General features: G+C 52.0%; 3 protein-coding genes across 8 annotated transcripts in view; 1 reads left to right on the top strand and 2 right to left on the bottom strand.

Annotated features, from left to right (window-relative positions):
- Positions 1-12855, bottom strand: part of SNUPN (snurportin 1) — a 38815-nt gene extending 25960 nt beyond the window's left edge. The window contains exon 1 of the mRNA XM_078079062.1: positions 12835-12855. The gene's annotated coding sequence lies outside the window, so the exon portion shown is untranslated. The remainder of the gene's footprint in view (positions 1-12834) is intronic.
- On the bottom strand, positions 5395-6589 carry IMP3 (IMP U3 small nucleolar ribonucleoprotein 3). The gene has a single exon (XM_036090028.2). The coding sequence runs from the start codon at positions 6483-6485 to the stop codon at positions 5931-5933; it is 555 nt and encodes a 184-aa protein (XP_035945921.1). The 5' UTR covers positions 6486-6589; the 3' UTR covers positions 5395-5930.
- The window catches only part of SNX33 (sorting nexin 33), a 63791-nt gene continuing 56500 nt past the window's right edge, over positions 11956-19246 (top strand). For 5 of the 6 annotated variants that reach the window (XM_078079059.1, XM_036090000.2, XM_036089996.2 and 2 more), the window contains exon 1: positions 13073-15228. In XM_078079059.1, coding sequence (XP_077935185.1) covers positions 13770-15228 — 1459 coding nt within the window. In that variant the 5' untranslated portion in view covers positions 13073-13769. Of the gene's footprint in view, positions 12295-13072; positions 15229-19246 lie in introns of those variants that run through there. The other variant, XM_036089994.2, reaches the window with a different exon arrangement.

The following is a 19246-nucleotide window of genomic DNA, read 5'->3' as shown; positions in this document are numbered from 1 at the left end:
CTCCACGTTGCCCTCTCACCTCCCAGGCTGGGAAGAGTCCCAGCCCTGGATGGTGTTGGGGTGGGGGTGGGGGAAGATATCCCCTGGAAACTTCCCCGGGGCCAGACAGTGGGGGCCCGTTCTCAGATTTGTCCTGAAGCTAGCACAGCTTTCAACTTGAGTCAGGACTGGGGATTACTGGGCCAGACAGAGCCTCTAATTTCTTCTCTGCCTCTTTTTAAATGTTGACTGCACTCTTTCATATCCTCTCCTCCAAATCAAAAACTTTCAGAGCAGAAACTAGGGGCCACCTGGTTCCGCCTCCTTCTATTACAGACAGGAGAGGGAGTGAGGTCCAGCCCAGGAGGATATGCCCCAAGTCATGCTTTAAGTCATCAGCAGAGCCGGCCCCTGCTTCTCTTGCTTTCTGCCCATGCTTGCGGGCAGCCAGTCCAGCCTCTGCCCCCTCAGTTTTTGGGAGATGATCTCACATTGTCCCAGTGCTTGCTGTATGCCAAGCACTGGACTAGGCACAAGGCTCGTGCTTCTCAAAATGTGACCAACAGCACCATACGATCCAGCAAGTACACTACTGGGTATTTACCCCAAAGATACAAATGTAGGGATCCAGAGTGGTACGTGCACCCCGATGTTTATAGCAGCAATGTCCACAATAGCCAAATTGTGGAAAGAGCCAAGATGTCCATCGACAGATGAATGGATAAAGAAGATGTGGTATATATATACACAATGGAATATTATGCAGCCATCAAAAGGAATGAGATTTTTGCCATTTGCAACGACGTGGATGGAACTGGAGGGTGTTATGCTGAGCGAAATAAGTCAATCAGAAAAAGACATGTATCATATGACCTCACTGATATGAGGAATTCTTAATCTCAGGAAACAAACTGAGGGTTGCTGGAGTGGTGGGGGTTGGGAGGGCTGGGGTGGCTGGGTGATAGACATTGGGGAGGGTATGTGCTATGGTGAGTGCTGTGAATTGTGCAAGACTGTTGAATCACAGATCTGTACCTCTGAAACAAATAATACAACATATATGTTTAAAAAAAAAAAGATAGCAGGAGGGGAAGAATGAAGGGGGGAATCAGAGGGGGAGATGAACCATGAGAGACGATGGACTCTGAAAAACAAACTGAGGGTTCTAGAGGGGAGGGGGGTGGGGGGATGGGTTAGCCTGGTGATGGGTATTAAAGAGGGCATGTCCTGCATGGAGCACTGGGTGTTATACACAAACAATGAATCATGGAACACTACATCAAAAACTAATGGTGTAATGTATGGTGGTTAACATAACAATAAAAAATTAAAAAAAAAATGTGACCAGCAGCACCTCAGGCCCACTCCAGACTTGAGTCAGAAATCTGGAGGGGATGGGCTATCTTGCTATAATAATATTATTTTTTTAAGACTTATTTGAGAGAGAGAGAGTGTGTGTGTGTGCACATGTGTGCGTGCACACACGTGCGTGAGGTGGGGGAGGGCTAGAGGGAGAGAAAGGGAGAGAGAGAGGGGAATCTCAGACTCCCCATTGAGTGCAGAGCTCCACTCAGGGCTCCATCTCACGACCCTGAGATCATGACCTGAGCCAAAACCAAGAGTCTGACACTTAACCGACAGCGCCACCCAGACGCCCCTACAATTTTTAATAGTTGTGTTTCCTCATAAGGCTATCCAATAATTTAACCAGTCCACTTGGGACACATTTTCAATTTTTCCCTATTATTCTGTATTAAAAATACTGTGATGAAGATCCCCATAGTTAATTTTCTGCAAAGACCAATAATTATGCTACTCTTAAAAGTGACATTTCTATGTCAGAGGGTATATAAATGTTTTTTTTTTTAAGATTTTATCCATTTATTTGACAGAGAGACAGAGAGAGAGGGAACACAAGCAGGGAGAGTGGGAGAGGGAGAAGCAGGCTCCCCAGCGAGCAAGGAGCCCGATGCGGGGCTCGATCCCAGGACCCCGGGATCATGACCTGAGCCGAAGGCAGACGCTTAACGACTGAGCCACCCAGGCGCCCCAATGTATTTTTTTTTAAAAGATTTTATTTATTTATTTGAGAGAGAGAGAGAGAGAGCACGAGCAGGAGGGGCAGAGGGACAAGCAGACTCCCTGATGAGCAGAGAGCACGAAACAGGGCTCCATCTCAGGATGCTGGGATCATGACCTGACTGAGCCACCCAGGTGCCCCATATATAATGTATGTTTTTAGGGTTCTTTTATTTTTATTTTTATTTATTTGAGAGGGTGTGTGGGGAGAGCACAGAGGGAGAGTGAGAGGGAGAAGCAGACTCCTGCTGAGCAGAGAGCCCGATGCAGGGCTCAATCCCAGGACACCGAGATCATGACCTGAGTGGAAGGCAGACACTCAACTGACTGAGCCACCCAGGCGCCCCTAAGGTTCTTGATACACATTGTAAAATTGCTCTGAGAGGTCGCACCAATTTTCTTTCTTGCCCGTGTATATACATTTTTTTCATATTAGGCTTTTTTGTTGTAACATGTCTAGCTCCCTGACTTTCTTTTGTGGCCTGAGGAGGGAGGGGAAGGAGGAGCTAAGCTTTAAGGTTTTAATACATGCCGGGAGCTCCTCTAAGCACTTTGTAGGAATTAAACCATTTAATCCTTTTCTTAATTTTTAATGTCAGTACTGTTATTACCCACCCCCATTTTTTTCACTTTTTAAAAATTGTGGGGGCACCAGGCCAGCTCAGTCAGTAGGGCGTGTGACTCTTGATCTCAAGAGTTGTGAGTTTGAGCCCCACGCTGGGTGTAGAGATTACTTAAATCACTAAATAAAACTTAAAAAAAAATTGTGGTAAAATATGTGTAACAGGGGCGCCTGGGTGGCTCAGTCGTTGGGCGTCTGCCTTGGGGATCCCTGCTCTACGGGAGGCCTGCTTCTCCCTCTCCCACTCCCCCTGCTTGTGTTCCCTCTCTTGCTGTCTCTCTGTCAAATACATAAATAAAATCTTAAAAAAAAAATGTATAACATAAAATTTGCGATTTTAGCTGTTTAAAAAAATAATTTATTTTTAAGATTTTATCTATTTGAGAGACAGAGAGAGCACAAGCACAAGCAGGGGGAGCGGGAGAGGGAGAGGGAGAAGCAGACTCCCCCGTGGGCAGGGAGCCCAATGTGGGTCTTGATCCCAGGACTCTGGGATCATGACCTGAGCCAAAGGCAGCTGCCCAGCTGACTGAGCCACCCAGGCACCCCCATTTTAGCCATTTTTAAGTGCACAACTCAGTGGTGTTAATTACATTCACAACGTTGTACAACCATTACCATAATCTATTTCCAAAATTTTTTCTCGCCCCAAATGGAAATTCTGTACCTGTTGAGCAATAGTTCCCCATTCTTTTCCCCTACTCTGTATTACCACATATTTGTAATATAGAAAATGGAGGCACATAAGAGGCTAAGAAAAATGGTCAATATTACACAGCTAGTTAAGCCTAGAAGTCCTGATTCAGAGCACATAGTCTGGTTCTAGAACTTGCCTTCTGAATCTTGCATAGGTTTTGTTTTTGTTTTTTAAGTTTTTAAAAAAGTTTTTTTAAAGATTTTCAGAGTGCAGAGCGTTCATGCAAGAGACAGTGAGAGTGAGTGGGAGGGGAGGCAGAGGGAGAGAGAAGCAGACTCCCCACTAAGCAGGGAGCCAGATGTGGGGCTCAATCCCAGGATCATGACCTGAGCCAAAGGCAGACGCTTAACTGACTGAGCCACCGAGGCGCCCCAGTTTTTAAATAACTTTTGGTAAGTTATTTCTTTCATACCTTACTCCCAAAGAAAGAAAGACTTTTCTAAGGAATCTTGGATTTTACTCCCAAGTTCCTAAACCCAGTTTCCTTCAAGAGAACTTTGAAGTTGTATGTTTAGTCTACCGATGCAGGCTCCAACTACTCCAAAGGGCCAATCTACCTGCCTTGCCCTGTGCGATCTGGGTAGGAGCCAGAGGTGGCTTTTAGAACACCAACTTCTCCATGAAATCCCCAATCCTGGGAGCGCTGAGGACATTCCTCAAATGGGCAGAGAATGTGCCCAGCCACCAGAGCTGAGGAGTAGAATTTTCTCTCCTTCCACTTCTAAAGGAACGGCATTGAAAAGAACATGGCCTTGGGGCGCCTGGGTGGCTCAGTCGTTAAGCGCCTGCCTTCGGCTCAGGTCATGATCCCAGGGTCCTAGGATCGAGCCCCACATCGGGCTCCCTGCTTGGCAGGAAGCCTGCTTCTCCCTCTCCCACTCCCCTGCTTGTGTTCCCTCTCTCACTGTGTCTGTCAAATAAATAAAAAATCTTTAAAAAAAAAAAAAAAAGAAAAGAAAAGAACATGGCCTTTAGAGCCACATAAGCCTGGACTTGAACCTCAACCTTGGACAAAGTTCTTGTTTCAGTTATTTCCCAAACTGAAAAGACAGGGATAACACCACCTACCTTGCAGAGTTGTTGGGAAGAGCAAATGGCAGCCTAACACGTAGGGTCTCAGTGAGTGTTAAGCCTTGGCAGCTCAAAGCCTGCTCCTTGCTCAACCTTTATATAGCATCTTGCTGGGGACCAATGCCGTTGCTTGGTGCTTCTTCTCTGCTGGGTTAGAAACTCAAATTCAGGGATTCTCTCTAAAGCCCTACATATCTCAAGGGCTGGCTGTGCCAATGCTGACAGTCTCTTAAAGGGAGCATGATACCAGCTCCGCCGCTTATTGGCTATGCAATCTCGGGCAGTTTGATCCATCTCTGCCTCAGTTCCCTCATCTGAAAAGCAGAGGATAATTGGATTCCCCACTTCTTAGCATTGTTGGGAGGATTAAACAGATTAATGCACTTATAACTGTGCCTGACATATAGTGGAGGCATTTGCTATTACCATCCACAGTGTCCCCTTCCCTTGTTTCTCTACCAGATGCTGCCTTTCACCTCCATTGAGAAGGCATATATAAAAGCCAATCCATTGGTCTTGGCATCCTACTTTTTCTCCTTGTGTAAAAAGAGGTAGTCTCCCTATTCTCCCAATTGCCTACCACGAACATGTTTCCAGGAACCTCCTGGGCCACTTCCAACCGCTAGATGGCCAAGCTACAGGGTGATTATTTCCTTAGGCAAGCAAACAGCAAACACTTCAGCCCTCTAATATGGTATTTCCTGGGGCTGGAATGTCAACAGGAAGTCCTGTGGGGAAGAGCTCTGCCAAAACACTCATTCCGAGGAAGGGATTGGTAAACTGACTAATTTGCCCAGCCCTGTACAACATCCTGCAACCTCCACATGCCCCCCTGTGGCAGGCCTCACCCACAGGCAGGTCGCTCCTGACCTTATTCTTTTCTACTGGGTTCTTGGGCCAAGGAGCCCAGATGTGAACCTATATGAGAAAACCAGACAGACAAAAATTTGCATATACAAAGCAGCTTGACCATTTATTGGCATTAGGAAGTCTTCCTTTAGGCAAGGGAGGGCACCCACAACACTACAGTCTCACCCATTTTATGAAAACTTGAGACCAAATTCTCCATCGTCTGTACACAGCGTAATCACAAAACCAGAGCAAGTATTCGAATTAAACACACTGACCCAAACCATCCTGCTATAAAATAAAGAGAAAGCTAAGGGGAAGGGGTGGGGAGCAAAGTTCCTTCACACTACCATGTTTCAGGCACATAATCTAACAATTCCGTAGTGCAGCACAAAACTGCTTCCCAGTGTCTCTTAAATAAGTCATTTAATTATCAATAGTCCAACGACTAACAAAAGTTCATGGAAAACGGCCGTACCCTTTGGCTCTGTGCGTGGCCTGCGGCTGAGGGGCCAAGTTCTTAAGAACCAAAGCCTGGCTGACACACTCTCGGGGAGAGCGCCCTCTCAGAATCTCAAACACCAAGTCTCAGCTTTCCCATCTATGAAATACAGCCGCGGCTGGGACGACCCGCTAGGCCTCCAGATCGAAGTCATCGCGCTCCTCATTGTACTCCAGCACGTGGCGCTTGATCTTGGACGAGTCAACCCAGGTGACGAAGTCCTCCATGCTGCGCGTGACAAGGAAGGCGGGGTCGGTGACCACGTCGGGGCCCACGCGCACGTGGCCCTGCTCCACGAAGGCCACGGCGGCCTGGAGGTGCTGCGCCATACGCAGCTTCAGGAGCACGGTGGGCAGTCGGCGGCGGCAGAAGGACGAGGCCGTGACGAAGTCGCAGAGCTCGAGCGAGCCGCGCGTGGGCACCAGGCCGAGAGCGTACAACTTGTCCAGCAGTGCGGCCGAGGCGCGCACGCGAAACGGGTCGCGCTCGGGTAGGTCGCGCAGGCGCCGCGCCAGCTCGCGCACGGCCCGGCTCAGCTGGTTGTAGCGCGTGTAGTCCTCCCGCCGCTGCAGCCGATAACGCCGCAACACGCGCAGCTCGTGCAGGTTGTGATCAGTGACCTCCCAGTTCAGGAAATCCACCTGCTTCAGCAGCTTCTGCTCGTGAAACTTAAGCTTCCGCACCATGATGGTGGCTCCCGGGGCGGCAAAACCCCAGGCTACGAGCGCGTACAAGCGGCTGGGCGACTTCCGTCGTCTCCGAGCGCGAAGATCAGGCCGGGGGACCCTGGGCCAATGAGAGAAAGGCTCAGGGCCACGCCCTCGATTTCCATTGGTCAGAGTGGAGCCACGCCCCACGTCTCTTCTCGCGTTTCCTTTCGCGTTGGCGGAAGGAACCGGGAAGAAGTAGCGAAGAAAGGCTGGAGGTGGGGCGGCGGGCGGGGACATGACACTGGGAGGTGTTTTTGTTTTCGTTTTTTTGTTTTAAATTTTCGCGAGGTCTTCAGTTACCAAAAATATATCCTCTAGTGCGGTAATCGTTTCCTCTCATTCAGACTTAACGTCTTTTAGGGACTTCCAGGTGAGTCTGCTCGGAGAAGCTGAGGACAATCCTGGGGAAGACGGGTGACCGCCGTCCGTGCTTGTTTGATGGGGTTTACCGTGCTAACCTCTCGTCGGGTTCCTCCCACCTGGTGGGGAGCTTACCGAAGCCAGCGGGCCGGGGGCTAACCGGGTAGTCCCGGTCGCTCGCTACCGCGAGGCCCTTCACCAGGCGGGCGAGTGGTCCCTGTTTAGTGGGGCTGGACGCCGGCGAACATATAAAATATTGATTTCCCGGCTGTTTCCTTACACGCACAGAATCGAGATTTACACGGGAGCCTCCTGGAAATCGGTATTGTTAGCAGGAATGCTAGGCGGTTCATAAAACCCAGCAAGTCTGAGAAATTTGGATATTAAATATGAAACTTAACTCCTTAGTTGAGCTCATATAAATTAGCCCGACTGGGTGGACTTCTGGTCAGCCAGTACTGAGTTTAATAAATTAAACGCTGTTAGGCTAGTTATATCTGTAAGTTATATAGACTAACCACTTTATTTGCCCAGGCCTTTGACGCCACCTAGCTTCTTCGCTGATCATTTTGTCTTATTTTTGTATGGTTTTCATGTCCTTTTAAGTATAATACTTGATATGTGGAAAATAATATATGTAATATACGTAAGTTACAAAGTATAATGAATACTTATGAACCGGACACCCAGTTTAAGAAAATGTCACCAGGACCATTTCATCTACTTCTTCCAGCCACTCCTCCAGCCAGAGGTAATGGTATCTATACTGAGTTTTGTGTTTATTTTTCCTTTTCGCTTAAAAAGAAAAAAATAGTTTTATCATTACACATGAATCTCTAAATACATTGAGAACCTTCTTATTCAAAGTGGAGCCAGTGGACCAGCAAAGAGCTTGTTGGAAATGCAGTATTTTAGGCCCATTCCTGACCTACAGAATCAGAGTCTGCATTTAACAAGGTCCCCAGGTAATTTGTATACACACTGATTTTGCAGATGTGGTTAAATGAAAGATTTTTAGATGGTGAGAATATTCTCAATTACCTGAGTGGGTCCCATGATATCATAAGGGTCCTTATAAGTGAAAGAGGGAGGCAGAAGAGTCAGGACATAGGATGATGAAAGCAGAAGTCTGAGTGACGTGCTAGCAGGCTTTGAAGATGAAAGGGATCCAAGAGCAGGGGACTATGGGCAGCCTCTAGAAGCTGGAAAGGCAAGGAAACAAATTTTTCCTTAGAGCTTCCAGAAGGAACACAGCCCTGCTGACACTTTAATTTTAGCCCAGTGAGATCCCAGTTTGGATTTCTGTAAAAGAATAAAACTGGGTTGCTTTAAGCCACCAAGTCTGTGGTAACTTGTAGTAGCTGCAATAGAAAACTAATACAGTTTGCTTTTTTTTCTTTTTTTCTAATTGATTTGAAGATGTTCTTTATGTATTATGGCTATTAAGCCTTAACCAGTTATATATGGAACAAATATCTTCTCCCAGTTTGCACTGCATCCTTGCCCTTCATATTCCCCCAACCTTACTCCCATCCTCAGCCCTTGCTCAGCATGTCTGCAGTAGGACTCTTGGTTAACTTCCTTCTCCCCAGACAATAAACATAGTAAAAACTAAACTATATGTGTTAGCAAGTGATAAGCATTATGAAACAAAACTGAGCAGGATATAGGAGAACTTGGGGTGAGGAAGGGCTGTAATTTTATATAGGGCATGTCAGGGTAGGTCTTATTGAGAAGGTGATATTTTATAGGGATTTAGCCATATGGATATCTAGGGGAAGAGTATTTGAGGAAGAGGACACAGTCTGCAAATGCCTTAAGACAGGAATGCACCTGGCATGCCAGAAGAGGAGTAATAGCCATCCTCGAAGGAGCAGTGGGCTAGGAGGGGAGGAAAGAGGGTTCAGATGACAGGCTCATAGGCCTTCGAGTAAGTAAGGACTTTGGTTTTTATGTTTGTGAGATGAGGACACTGAATGGTTTTGAGCAGAGGATTGACATCTAACTTATATTTTAAATGGATCACTCCAACTGCCGTGTTGAGAACAGACTGTCAGAAGGCAAGGATGGAAACAGATCATTAGGAAGCTATTGCAGTGATCTGGGTGAGAAAGATGGTGGCTGGGACCAGGAGAGCAGTAGTGAGACTCTGATGTGAAAGGAATCCCAGGATGATGAGGAGAGTCAAGGATGGCTCCAGTTTTTCTCCTGAGCAAGTGGAAGAAACTACTCATCACTTGAGATCGGGAAGGCTGCCAAGTAGAACAGGTTTAGGGTGCAATGCCTGATACTGTTTGGGACATGTTGGGTTGGAGGTGTCTATTAGACATCCCAGGGGAGATGTCAAGGTGAAAGACTTTTGAGTCTGGAATTCTAGAGAAAGGCCTAGGCTGGAGATTAAAAAATTGAGATGTTATTGGCAGATAGATGATGTATCAAGCCATGAGCCTGGACGAGGTCATCAAAGGAGTGAATATGATAGAAAAGACAAGAGGACTGCTTTCTGTAGTCACTCTAGTATTAAGAATTATTGGAGAGAGGAGGATGAACCAGTGAGGTAGAAGGGAAACCAGGAGAGTATGGTCTTCCCGATGCAAGTGAAGAAAGTGTATCAACCCGGTCAAATGCTATGGAGAGGTTGAGTAAGAGGGGAGTAAGAGGGGAACTGAGAATAACCATTAGGTCATTGATGACTTTGACCTTGACAAGAATAGTTTCAGTGGAATCTGCCGGTGAAAGACTGGCTAGAGGTGTTTAAGAAGAGGAAAGAAATTGCAGGCAGCTAGTATAGATGGCTATTTTGAGGAATTTTGCTCATGCGTGCAGAGAAATGGGACAGTAGCTGGTGGGGGAAGTAGAGTGGAGAATCTATTTTTTAAAGATGTGGGTTGACTCTTTCTTCAATACCCACAGCTTGTTGGATGCCATTCCAGTCCATTCTACTTGCATAAACTCCCAGATTTACTTCTCCCTAGCCCGGTACCCTTGCATTATCTCAGGCTGTTGTCCTCTTGTGTGCGTTGTTACAATGTAGTCCAGTGTACCCACACTGCCACCAGGGGGGTCAGCCTGGAAACCACTGGCTGCACTTCTCCCTTGCTGACTCCTTTCCTAAAGGAGGAAAGTTGGGTGCTTGGATGGGGAATGGATGTTATTTGTCAAGCATGAGTCAGGGCCCCAGCAGGAAAGAGAGAACACACTCCAATTAGAATAATGTGAAGAGAATTGAATAAAGGGACTTTGTCTCAAGGGAATGGGCAGGGTGTAGGGAAACCACAAAGGTTAGTGCAGTTTTCTGAGACTAGCACCTGGCGGTGTGTGTGTGTGTGTGTGTGCGCGCGCGCTGTGTTATCCCTAGGCTTGAAGAGGGTCACTGAAAGGGAGGGAATGGAAGATATCAGTACTGGATGGAAATCTCTGTGAGGCTCAAGAGAATTTTCCCCAAGAACCTGGAAATAAGGGTGGCCCCTGAGAGTTAGAAAAACCCACCCAGAACAGATGTGGGAGTAAGTCTAAGATGCTTGGTCTATGACTGTGTCTGAGGTGTTTGGGAACCAACTAAAAGCCATAGGGTGGTAGCTGGACTAGGATCCTGCTTGGGGGAGCAGAAATCCCATCGATTGTATTAAGGGAGCTAATAAAGGTAAAATGTTTATCACAGTATGTGGCACTAATGAAGTAATTGCTGTTGTTAGGCTCAGCTTGGAGAGAGGCTATGTGAACTGAAGCGAGATCCCAGAGAAGGGGTGTCCCAAAAGTAGCTGGAGGAAACATACTCCAGCTCTGGTTGTAGCAAGAGTAGGATGACCCGAATCCTTAGAATCAAGGGCTGGCCCTATTGTGGGGGACAAGATCTCAAGGCTTTTTGGCTGAAAGACTTGTCACACCATCTCTTCCTATCATGGGGTTTCCAGGTTCTGAGCTAACCTGATAACTGGGCTTCCTAAGGAGCAGCTCAGACTGCCTTGCGCTGTTGATGCAAAAATTCAGGTCTGCCTGACCAGTTGTATTTCTCTGTGCAATTTAATCCCTGGGCTGGTAACTACACTTACCACCGTGAGCATTTGGTAATGTATATAATTGTTGAATCACTATGTTGTACACCCAAAACTAATGTAATATTATATGTCAACTACAGTGACAAATAAAAATTAAAAAAAAAAATACCTGGCCTTCTGGGGTTTGTATATAAGCCTTTATTCAGGTCATATGCCAGCCCTGTATAGGGAATTGGATCTACTCACTGCACCGATGAAATTGGGTTTTGGAGCCAGAGGCCTGCGCCCTACACCCCTCAAAACATCAAAGGTGCCCACCTTTAGCAGATCTACTTTGGGCCAATTAATCTGCAGCAAGTAGGAAGAGTCAGAATGAGGAGGAAGGAAGTTCTAGCTAGAAGGGGTAGGCAAGGCTCCAGGGCATAGCTAGAAGAGGAGTCGAGCTAAAGTCTTGGTCCCACCTTAGGCCCCTCCTCCTCCAGGAAGCCTGCCTTGATCCTTACTCCACCCATGGGATAGATAGGTGCCCTCCCATGCACATTTCATGGCCCTGGTGACACTGGGTAGGGAGTTACCGGTCTACTTCTGACATACCTGAGCTTCTGGAGGGTTAGGACAATGTCTTATTTATCTTTGTAGCCCAGGGGGCCTGATAACAGAATGATTACTCAGTTAATGTTTCCTTGATTGCATGATTGAATGAGTGAGACAGACACAGTATGATAGATGAATTAAGGACAAGATGGTGGACTGTAAACCCAAGAGGGCACAACACCTACTGCCTGTTGTGATGTCATCCCCAGTGCCTGGCACAGTGCCTGGCAGTCGGTGCCCAGAGTGTCCCGGATGGGGTGACCAAGGGTCAGATCCCCCTTGCCTGTTCGTGCAAGCCTAAGCAGACCACCCCTCTCTCCTTGCCGCTGACTGCCGGCCGATTAAAATCTAGTCCCCGAGGCCGCGCCGGGTCGTGCCTAAGCTTTGTTCCCTGTTGCTACATATGTAGGGTCTTGTCTTTCCCTCTGAAGGAAGTCTCCCAGGGCAGGGGTGCTTCTGGCCCTGTCTGGCTAAGGTACCAGGACCTGCAGCGGCCAGTATCCCAGACCTCTCAGGCTTCTTCCCAGAGGGCGCTGCTGGCACTGGGGCCCGCCCTGGGGCCCCCTCCGGAGAACAATCCCCAGGCTGCGCCACGGCCCAGTTTCATCCAGTCTCGCCAGAGTGGGGTGGAGGGGCACGGGAATGGGAAGCGGCTGTCTGCGGCTCTCCCAGCACCCTTCTTCAACCCCCTGCCCCGGGTCTCGGCTCTGGCGCCCCCGTCACAAGCCCTCACTTTGCGAACTTTCCGAGTTTTCCTCCACTTGCGTCATGGGAAAGGCAGGAGGGTGACAGAACCCAGGAGGCGAGGCGGCGGCGGCGCTCAAGCCCCTCGGGTAAGAGGTGTCTCCCCGCGAGGGTGGACGGGCGGGGGGTCCCGGCGCCTTCCCTCAAGCCCGTCCCGGAGCGCCAGAAGGAAAGCGGGCGAGGAGTGGGCGGGGGCGCGGGCTGCAGCGCCCCAGGCCGCGGGAGGGCGGAGCTGGGCCATCCCTGCCGAGCCAGGACGCACGGAAGTGCTGTGGAGTTTGCCCAATTCCCCAGCCTGCTTTTCCTCCCTCCCTCCCTCTCCCCACCCCTCACCTCCCCCTCGGCTCTTCCCTCCTTTCTCCGGACGCCACCTCCCGGAATCCCTTTTTTCTGTTGTTTTGGAGCTAGCTTCTCGCTGGCGGCGCGGAGGGGCTGCGAGTGCTGGACGAGGGCCCGCCGCCCACCGGCCGGACACCGCGGGGCCGAGTGGACGACGGACCGCCAGCCGGCCGGGCGCGCCATCTGCTTGCCGGAGCGCACTCTCCAAACTCCTGTTGAGTGTGTGCGGGCACGCCAGGGCTGGGGGTCTGTACGACCTGCGCGCCGGGACCGGGGACCGCGGAGGTTACCTTTGGATGGGGTCCTTGGACTCAGAGCAGGGTTAGCTTCAGGCTCAGAAGCTGCTGAGGAGCTAGGCAAACAAAAGAGGCCACTCAGCTAGTGGCCAGAAGTCGCCAGAGCGGCTCGTCGCACCCCCTCCTTCCCTAGGGTGGGGGCTGGCCACTCGGGAGGCGGGGTGGGGGAAGCCTCCTGAGCCGGCTGAGGGCTTGGGGGCCGGGGGGCCCCGGGGGCCCGGGGGCTGGGGGCTGGGGGCTGGGGGCCAGGCCAGACCGGGCTGGGCCGCTGGGGTCGACGGAGTTGGCGGCCTGTTGTGTAAGCCTCAGTCCTTGTTTTCCCCGGCCTGGCTGGTTGGGAAGCCGGACACATCCACCCTTGGACTGGATTCAAGAGGCTGCTGCTTTTCTCCATGCCCCTCTTGGATTTTCTGGATTTTTGAAAACCCAGTGGCCCAGGAGGAGGAGGAAGGAGCAGATCTGCAGAGGAATGTGAGAGAAGCCAGAAGGAGCTGGGAGCCAGAGCTGCCCGGATTTCTGGAACGGTGGTTTCTGAGTGATTCTCTTCTATTTCAGAACATTGTTCCAGTGGAAAGTGTCAAACAAATTCTTGCCCTTTCAGAGCTGATTTCTCCAAGTCACTTGACTTTTCTTCTGGGAGTGGAAGGAAGGAGAGACTACCCATTCTGGGGCTGCCAGGGGAAGGGAGGCAGATTATGGACATGATCCCTTCCTGCTCACAGCAGTGTGCTGGAGACCTAATAATAATAGGGCAGTTAATGGGCCGAGGACATTGCTTTGAGTAGTGGGAGGCTGGATAGCATCTGTGGGTGCTTATACCCCAGTTTAGGGGCTGAGAGACTGAGTTGCTGTGACAGGCCTTGAGCTGCTAGTGCATTCTCAGTTCTGGGTAGGACCCTGTCTCATCTCTCTCTACGACTGGCCCAGCCATGGCGCTGAAAGGCCGAGCCCTCTATGACTTCCGCAGCGAGAACAAGGAGGAGATCAGCATCCATCAGGATGAGGACCTGGTCATCTTCAGTGAGACCTCGCTGGATGGCTGGCTGCAGGGCCAGAACAGCCGAGGTGAGACAGGGCTCTTCCCTGCCTCTTACGTGGAGATCATCCGGGTTGGTCCCAGCTCCAACCATGCCGACTACTCCAGCAGCCCAGGCTCTCTGGGCACCCAGGTGAGCTCATATGACGTGGCCAGCCCTTCCAGGAGTGGTGGGGGCAGTGGCTTCCTCTCACACCAGGGCAGCTTCGAGGAGGACGATGACGATGACTGGGATGACTGGGACGATGGATGCACAGTGGTGGAGGAGCCTCGGGCTGGTGGGCTGGGCACCAACGGGCACCCCCCTCTCAACCTCTCCTACCCTGGTGCCTACCCCAGCCAGCACATGGCTTTTCGGCCCAAGCCAGCCCTGGAGCGGCAGGACAGCCTGGCATCTGCCAAGCGTGGCAGTGTGGTGGGGCGCAACCTCAACCGTTTCTCGTGCTTCGTGCGCTCTGGAGTGGAGGCCTTTATCTTGGGTGATGTGCCCATGATGGCCAAGATCGCTGAGACGTACTCCATCGAAATGGGCCCTCGTGGCCCCCAGTGGAAGGCCAACCCCCACCCGTTTGCCTGTTCAGTGGAGGACCCCACCAAACAGACCAAATTCAAGGGCATCAAAAGCTATATCTCCTACAAGCTCACACCTACCCACGCTGGCTCGCCAGTCTACCGGCGCTACAAACACTTTGACTGGCTCTATAACCGCCTGCTGCACAAGTTCACTGTCATCTCGGTGCCCCACCTGCCAGAGAAGCAGGCCACAGGTCGCTTCGAGGAAGACTTTATTGAGAAGCGGAAGCGTCGGCTCATCCTCTGGATGGACCACATGACCAGCCACCCTGTGCTGTCCCAGTACGAGGGCTTCCAGCATTTCCTCAGCTGCCTGGATGACAAGCAGTGGAAGATGGGCAAACGCAGGGCAGAGAAGGATGAGATGGTGGGTGCCAGCTTCCTGCTCACCTTCCAGATCCCCACGGAGCACCAGGACCTGCAGGATGTGGAGGACCGTGTGGACACCTTCAAGGCCTTCAGCAAGAAGATGGACGACAGCGTCCTGCAGCTCAGCACCGTAGCATCCGAGCTGGTGCGCAAGCATGTGGGAGGCTTCCGCAAGGAGTTCCAGAAGCTGGGCAATGCCTTCCAGGCCATCAGTCATGCTTTCCAGATGGACCCCCCCTTTAGCTCCGAGGCTCTCAACAGTGCCATTTCTCACACGGGCCGTACCTATGAAGCTGTTGGTGAGATGTTCGCTGAGCAGCCCAAGAACGACCTCTTCCAGATGCTCGACACGCTGTCTCTCTACCAGGGCCTGCTCTCAAACTTCCCTGACATCATCCACCTGCAGAAAGGTAAGAGCCAGAGTGGGCAGGAGACCCCTGCTGAGTCTGCGCTCTGCTGGGAACTGGGGATCTGAGGATGGCCTAGGGGAATGGAGCAGGCCATCTAGTCTTTCAGTCTCATTCATTTATTCCACAGTGTGTCGAGCACCTGCTATGGGGCAGGTGCTAGTCTAGGTGCAGGGATATTATTGTAGACAGCTCTGGTCTCTGACCTCATGGAGCTCGCTGTTTACCTTGTGTTGTCCAATTGTTTGCTCGTGCATTCCATTTTTTCTGTTTCTGTCTCATTTGCTCATCTATCCATTTTGTGCTGAGCCTAGGTATCAGGTATCAGGCTGATCAAGGTATCAGGCTGAGTCTGGGAACACGGAGATGACTGGGGCCCAGGCCTTGCCCTTGAGGAGCCCACAGGCTCGTGGGGGACAGGGACACAGATAACGAGCACAGAGTGTGGCCTGTCTTCCCACTCCTCTCAAGCTCCACTCCCTGCCCCTGTGGCTTCAGAGCCTGTTCTTTCCACCGCATACCCTATCTGTGAGCTCCCTGTCTGTGTGCGGGAGGCTCGCTGTCCCCATTTTGCAGATGAAGAAGCTGGTGTCCACAGAAGGCTGGTTGCACAGGGAGTCCGTGGCCCAGCTGAGACTGTCCCTTCCTTCTGCGCCTCCCCAAGGACACGTCCATGTTGGCCAGTTCCCAAGCCCAGCTGTGTTTTCAGTTCTCATGGCCCCCACTCCGTGGGGGAGGGACAGGATGGGCCCCTGTCTGTTACTGTTGGGCCGTCAAGGAACTGCCAGGGAAGTGACTCATCCCAGGTCACCTAGGGGCACCCGGGCTGGTCCAGGGGAGCAACAGGGGTTCAGGGCACTACCCACATGGCCCATCCAACTCCCTCTTCCTTAACCTGGCTTCTCTTGCCTGAACAGTGAGTCAGGGGCTGACCTGGCAGGTGGCTGAGTCCTGGGACAACAGGCAGGGCAGATGTCAGGAGAGAGGTGTGGTCCTCCCTGGGGCTGCTTGGTAACTCAGGAAGAACGTCTGCAGGGCGTGGGGCTGGCTCCCTGGCCCCTAGGCCCTGAGGTCAGGCCTGGCTTGGTGCAGAGTTTTCCTCTGGGCGGGGCCCCGAGGCAGACCTCTGGACTGAGCCTCGGGGACAGCAAACACCACCCTCTGCCTCAGTATCCTGGAGAGTCGGGAGTAAGCCAGCCCTGCTCTACTTTACCAGGAGATAGACTTCTAGAACTTCTCCATCTCCCAGGCTCCTTTCTCTCCTCACTTTCTCATCCTCCTTCCTTTCCCTGCCCTTTTTTCTCACCTTCACATTCCTGTCCTTCTCCTTCCCTCTTCTTTCAGCCTCAGGAGACATGAGCCCTGAGTTCTCGTTTTGGCTGTGTTGCCACTTTGCTGGGTATTCCTGGGACGTGCCTCCTCCTCTCTGGACCTTAGTTTCCTGATCTAGAAAACAAGGGAGGGTCGAGCCACTGAGCTCTCAGGAGGGGAGACTCCTGGGGAGGATCTGGCTGAGAACAGAGTGATGCCTTAGAGCGGATCTCTGAGCTCTGGGGCAGGGATGTGGCAGAGGGGGCCGGCCGGGGCCCTGTGGGGCAGGTGTCTCCCTGGGCGGAAGTGGAGGCATGGTCACTGCTGCGCTCGGGCCTGGGCAAGCTGGTTCAACCAGCTCCTTGGTGAGCATGTTTCTGTGTGGGCAGTGGCTGCGGTCAGTCCCCCAGGGCAGAGCTGGGGGCAGGCAGGGAGGCAGCCCCTTACCCAGCCAGGGCTGCCAGGCTGCACTGAAGCAGGAAGAGGTGAAGCCACACTGGCCTTTCTGACTCCGGGGCAGAGACACAGAGCTGAGAGAGGACATTTCTGAGTTTTTCTACTTGAGGCTTTTCTGAGAGTGGGGGCCCGGCAGTCCTCTGGGCTGGTGCTTTCAACCTTAGGCAGAGGCTCACCCGCCTTCCCTCACCCTGAGGAGCCCTCCCCAGTGGACCAACCCATTTGGGCCTACTCTTCCTCCTTCTGGGCTGTGGTCGGGCAAGTTAGGGAGGGGGGCTTGGGATCTGGCTGAGACGGAATTGGACAGGTTTGGGGGATGATGGGGGGAGGAGGAGTTCCATGCTGGCCCTGTGGCTGGGACTCTTTTTCAGAGAAAGGAGCAGGAAAGTTGGGCCTCAGGTCTCCAGAATTCTGTCTAGTCCACCCGGACATCTGAAAGATGGCAAGCATGTGGCAGAGGCCATGGAAGGAAGGAGACAGGAGGCTTAGGTGGGGTCAGGAGGCCAGGGTCTGGACAAATATTGCTTCTGAGATGACTGTGAGGGTGTTTTTCTCCCCTCAGTGTCCCCCTTAGTAAAATGGATCGCGGAACCTGCTTGGCACTGAGTTGAAGCCACCAGTCTGTCTGCCCCCTGGCCCAGCCCCTGGAGCTCAGTCCAGGGGTCTTCTAAGAGAAGAGGAACCATATAACTAACCATCTAAACCCCGGGCAGTCTGGGGGGTGAAGGGGGCCCCGGTCATAGTTAGGCTGGGACAAGGGGAAATAGTACCTGTGCAGGGCCCCTCCCTGCGAGCCAGCCAGGGCAGGGAAGTTACTGTGGTCCCCTGCATTTTCCAGATGAGGCGTAGCAAGGTGGGATGATACGCAGAGCAGGAATTGGGCCCAGGGGTGTCACCGCACAGCCCAGGCTGTTTCCCCTGTGCCAGACAGATGGGGTGAAGGAGCTCCCCAAGGGATGGGTGCTTGGGTAGATGAGCCAGAGGCGGAGGGACGAGGGAGGCTGGGTGCTCTAGTACCACGAACTCAGCTGCATGCTTAGTGGGCTGGAAGCAGGCCCAGGACCGCAGAGCGAACGTGGCCATGGGACTCAGGTTGGCCAAGGCAGCATGTCCCCTGCAGGACCTAGTGCTTGTCTGGGGGATGGGTGAGTCCAACCTCTGTGTTCCAGGCCATCATCACCTGGCCACCTCTAAACCCTCCCCTCCTAGGGTTCCGTAAACGAAGAGAAGCCTCTTGCTACCAGCTACCACCAACTGGTTCTTGCTGTGACTGAAAAGCAGTCTGCACACAGTTGCACGTAGCGTCCTGAGCTCTGACTCTGTCGGGTGCTGGCCTAAGTACTTGGTACAGACGAGTTCAGTTAAACCTTAACTACGCTATAGGGCAGGCACAGATATTATCCCATTTTTCAGATCTGGAAACTCAAAATCACTGTGCCGCTGAGAACAGTTGTCAGCAGCATCAGACCTGGTCCAGCCTGTCCCGTTTGACAGCTGGGAGACCTCCAGCCCAGGCAAGAGCAGTGGCTTGCTGGAGGTGACACAGCTGGGATTAGGACTCAGACCTCCTTCCCTGACCTGGGCGGGGCGGGGGGTAATTACCTCGGAGAGGTGGGGACAGGATGCATTAAGGTGGGAGCTTAAGGAGTATGCCTGGGACCCTGGGGCTCTGAAGCTTCCACCCCCTTTCCTGGTTCCTGGGATCCAGCCCACAGGACACCTGCCAGGGCAGGAGGCTCCCCTAGGTCCTGAGCTCTAGGGTTGAGGCCTACACAGAATGTAGTGGGGATGCTGGACAGGCCTGAGCCCCAACTCCCAGCCTGTCTCTGGGGTATGTTAGTGTTAGCTGGGCAGCCCCAGATCTGAGTCACAAGGTGGAGAGGTGACAGAGAGCAGGGTGGGACCTCTGCCTGCCCCCCCCCCCACAGCTTTTGTCCCCCGTCCCTGGCCCCCTCCCTGTCTGTGGATACCTAGCAATTTCAATAGATGCGTTTCTATTACTTGGGCCTCTGTCTTCTCATCAACAAAAGGAGGCTTTCCTTCCTCCAAGGCCAGAAAAGCCCTCTGGAATACAGGTCCACCCTCACTGCACCCAGATTTTTTCAGGCATCTGGAATCCAGGCTAGTTAGTGTCTCGTCTTCAAGTAGGTTCCTTGTCTGTTATCTGGGTCCCCACACAGATGGGGTGACTTGGGTGACTTGGCATGGGCTCTCTGAAGGAGACGTGGTGTCCACCCCCCCAGCCATGGAGGGA

Source organism: Halichoerus grypus, chromosome 8, assembly GCF_964656455.1.
Source record: "Halichoerus grypus chromosome 8, mHalGry1.hap1.1, whole genome shotgun sequence".
Classification (NCBI taxonomy): Eukaryota; Metazoa; Chordata; class Mammalia; order Carnivora; family Phocidae; genus Halichoerus; species Halichoerus grypus.
The sequence above is the reverse complement of the archived record's forward strand: the minus strand, read 5'-3'. Positions and strand labels throughout refer to the sequence as shown.

Bases quoted from the DNA above. Each gene is read 5' to 3' on its own strand.
- IMP3 (XM_036090028.2), bottom strand. From the start codon at position 6,485: ATGGTGCGGAAGCTTAAGTTTCACGAGCAGAAGCTGCTGAAGCAGGTG.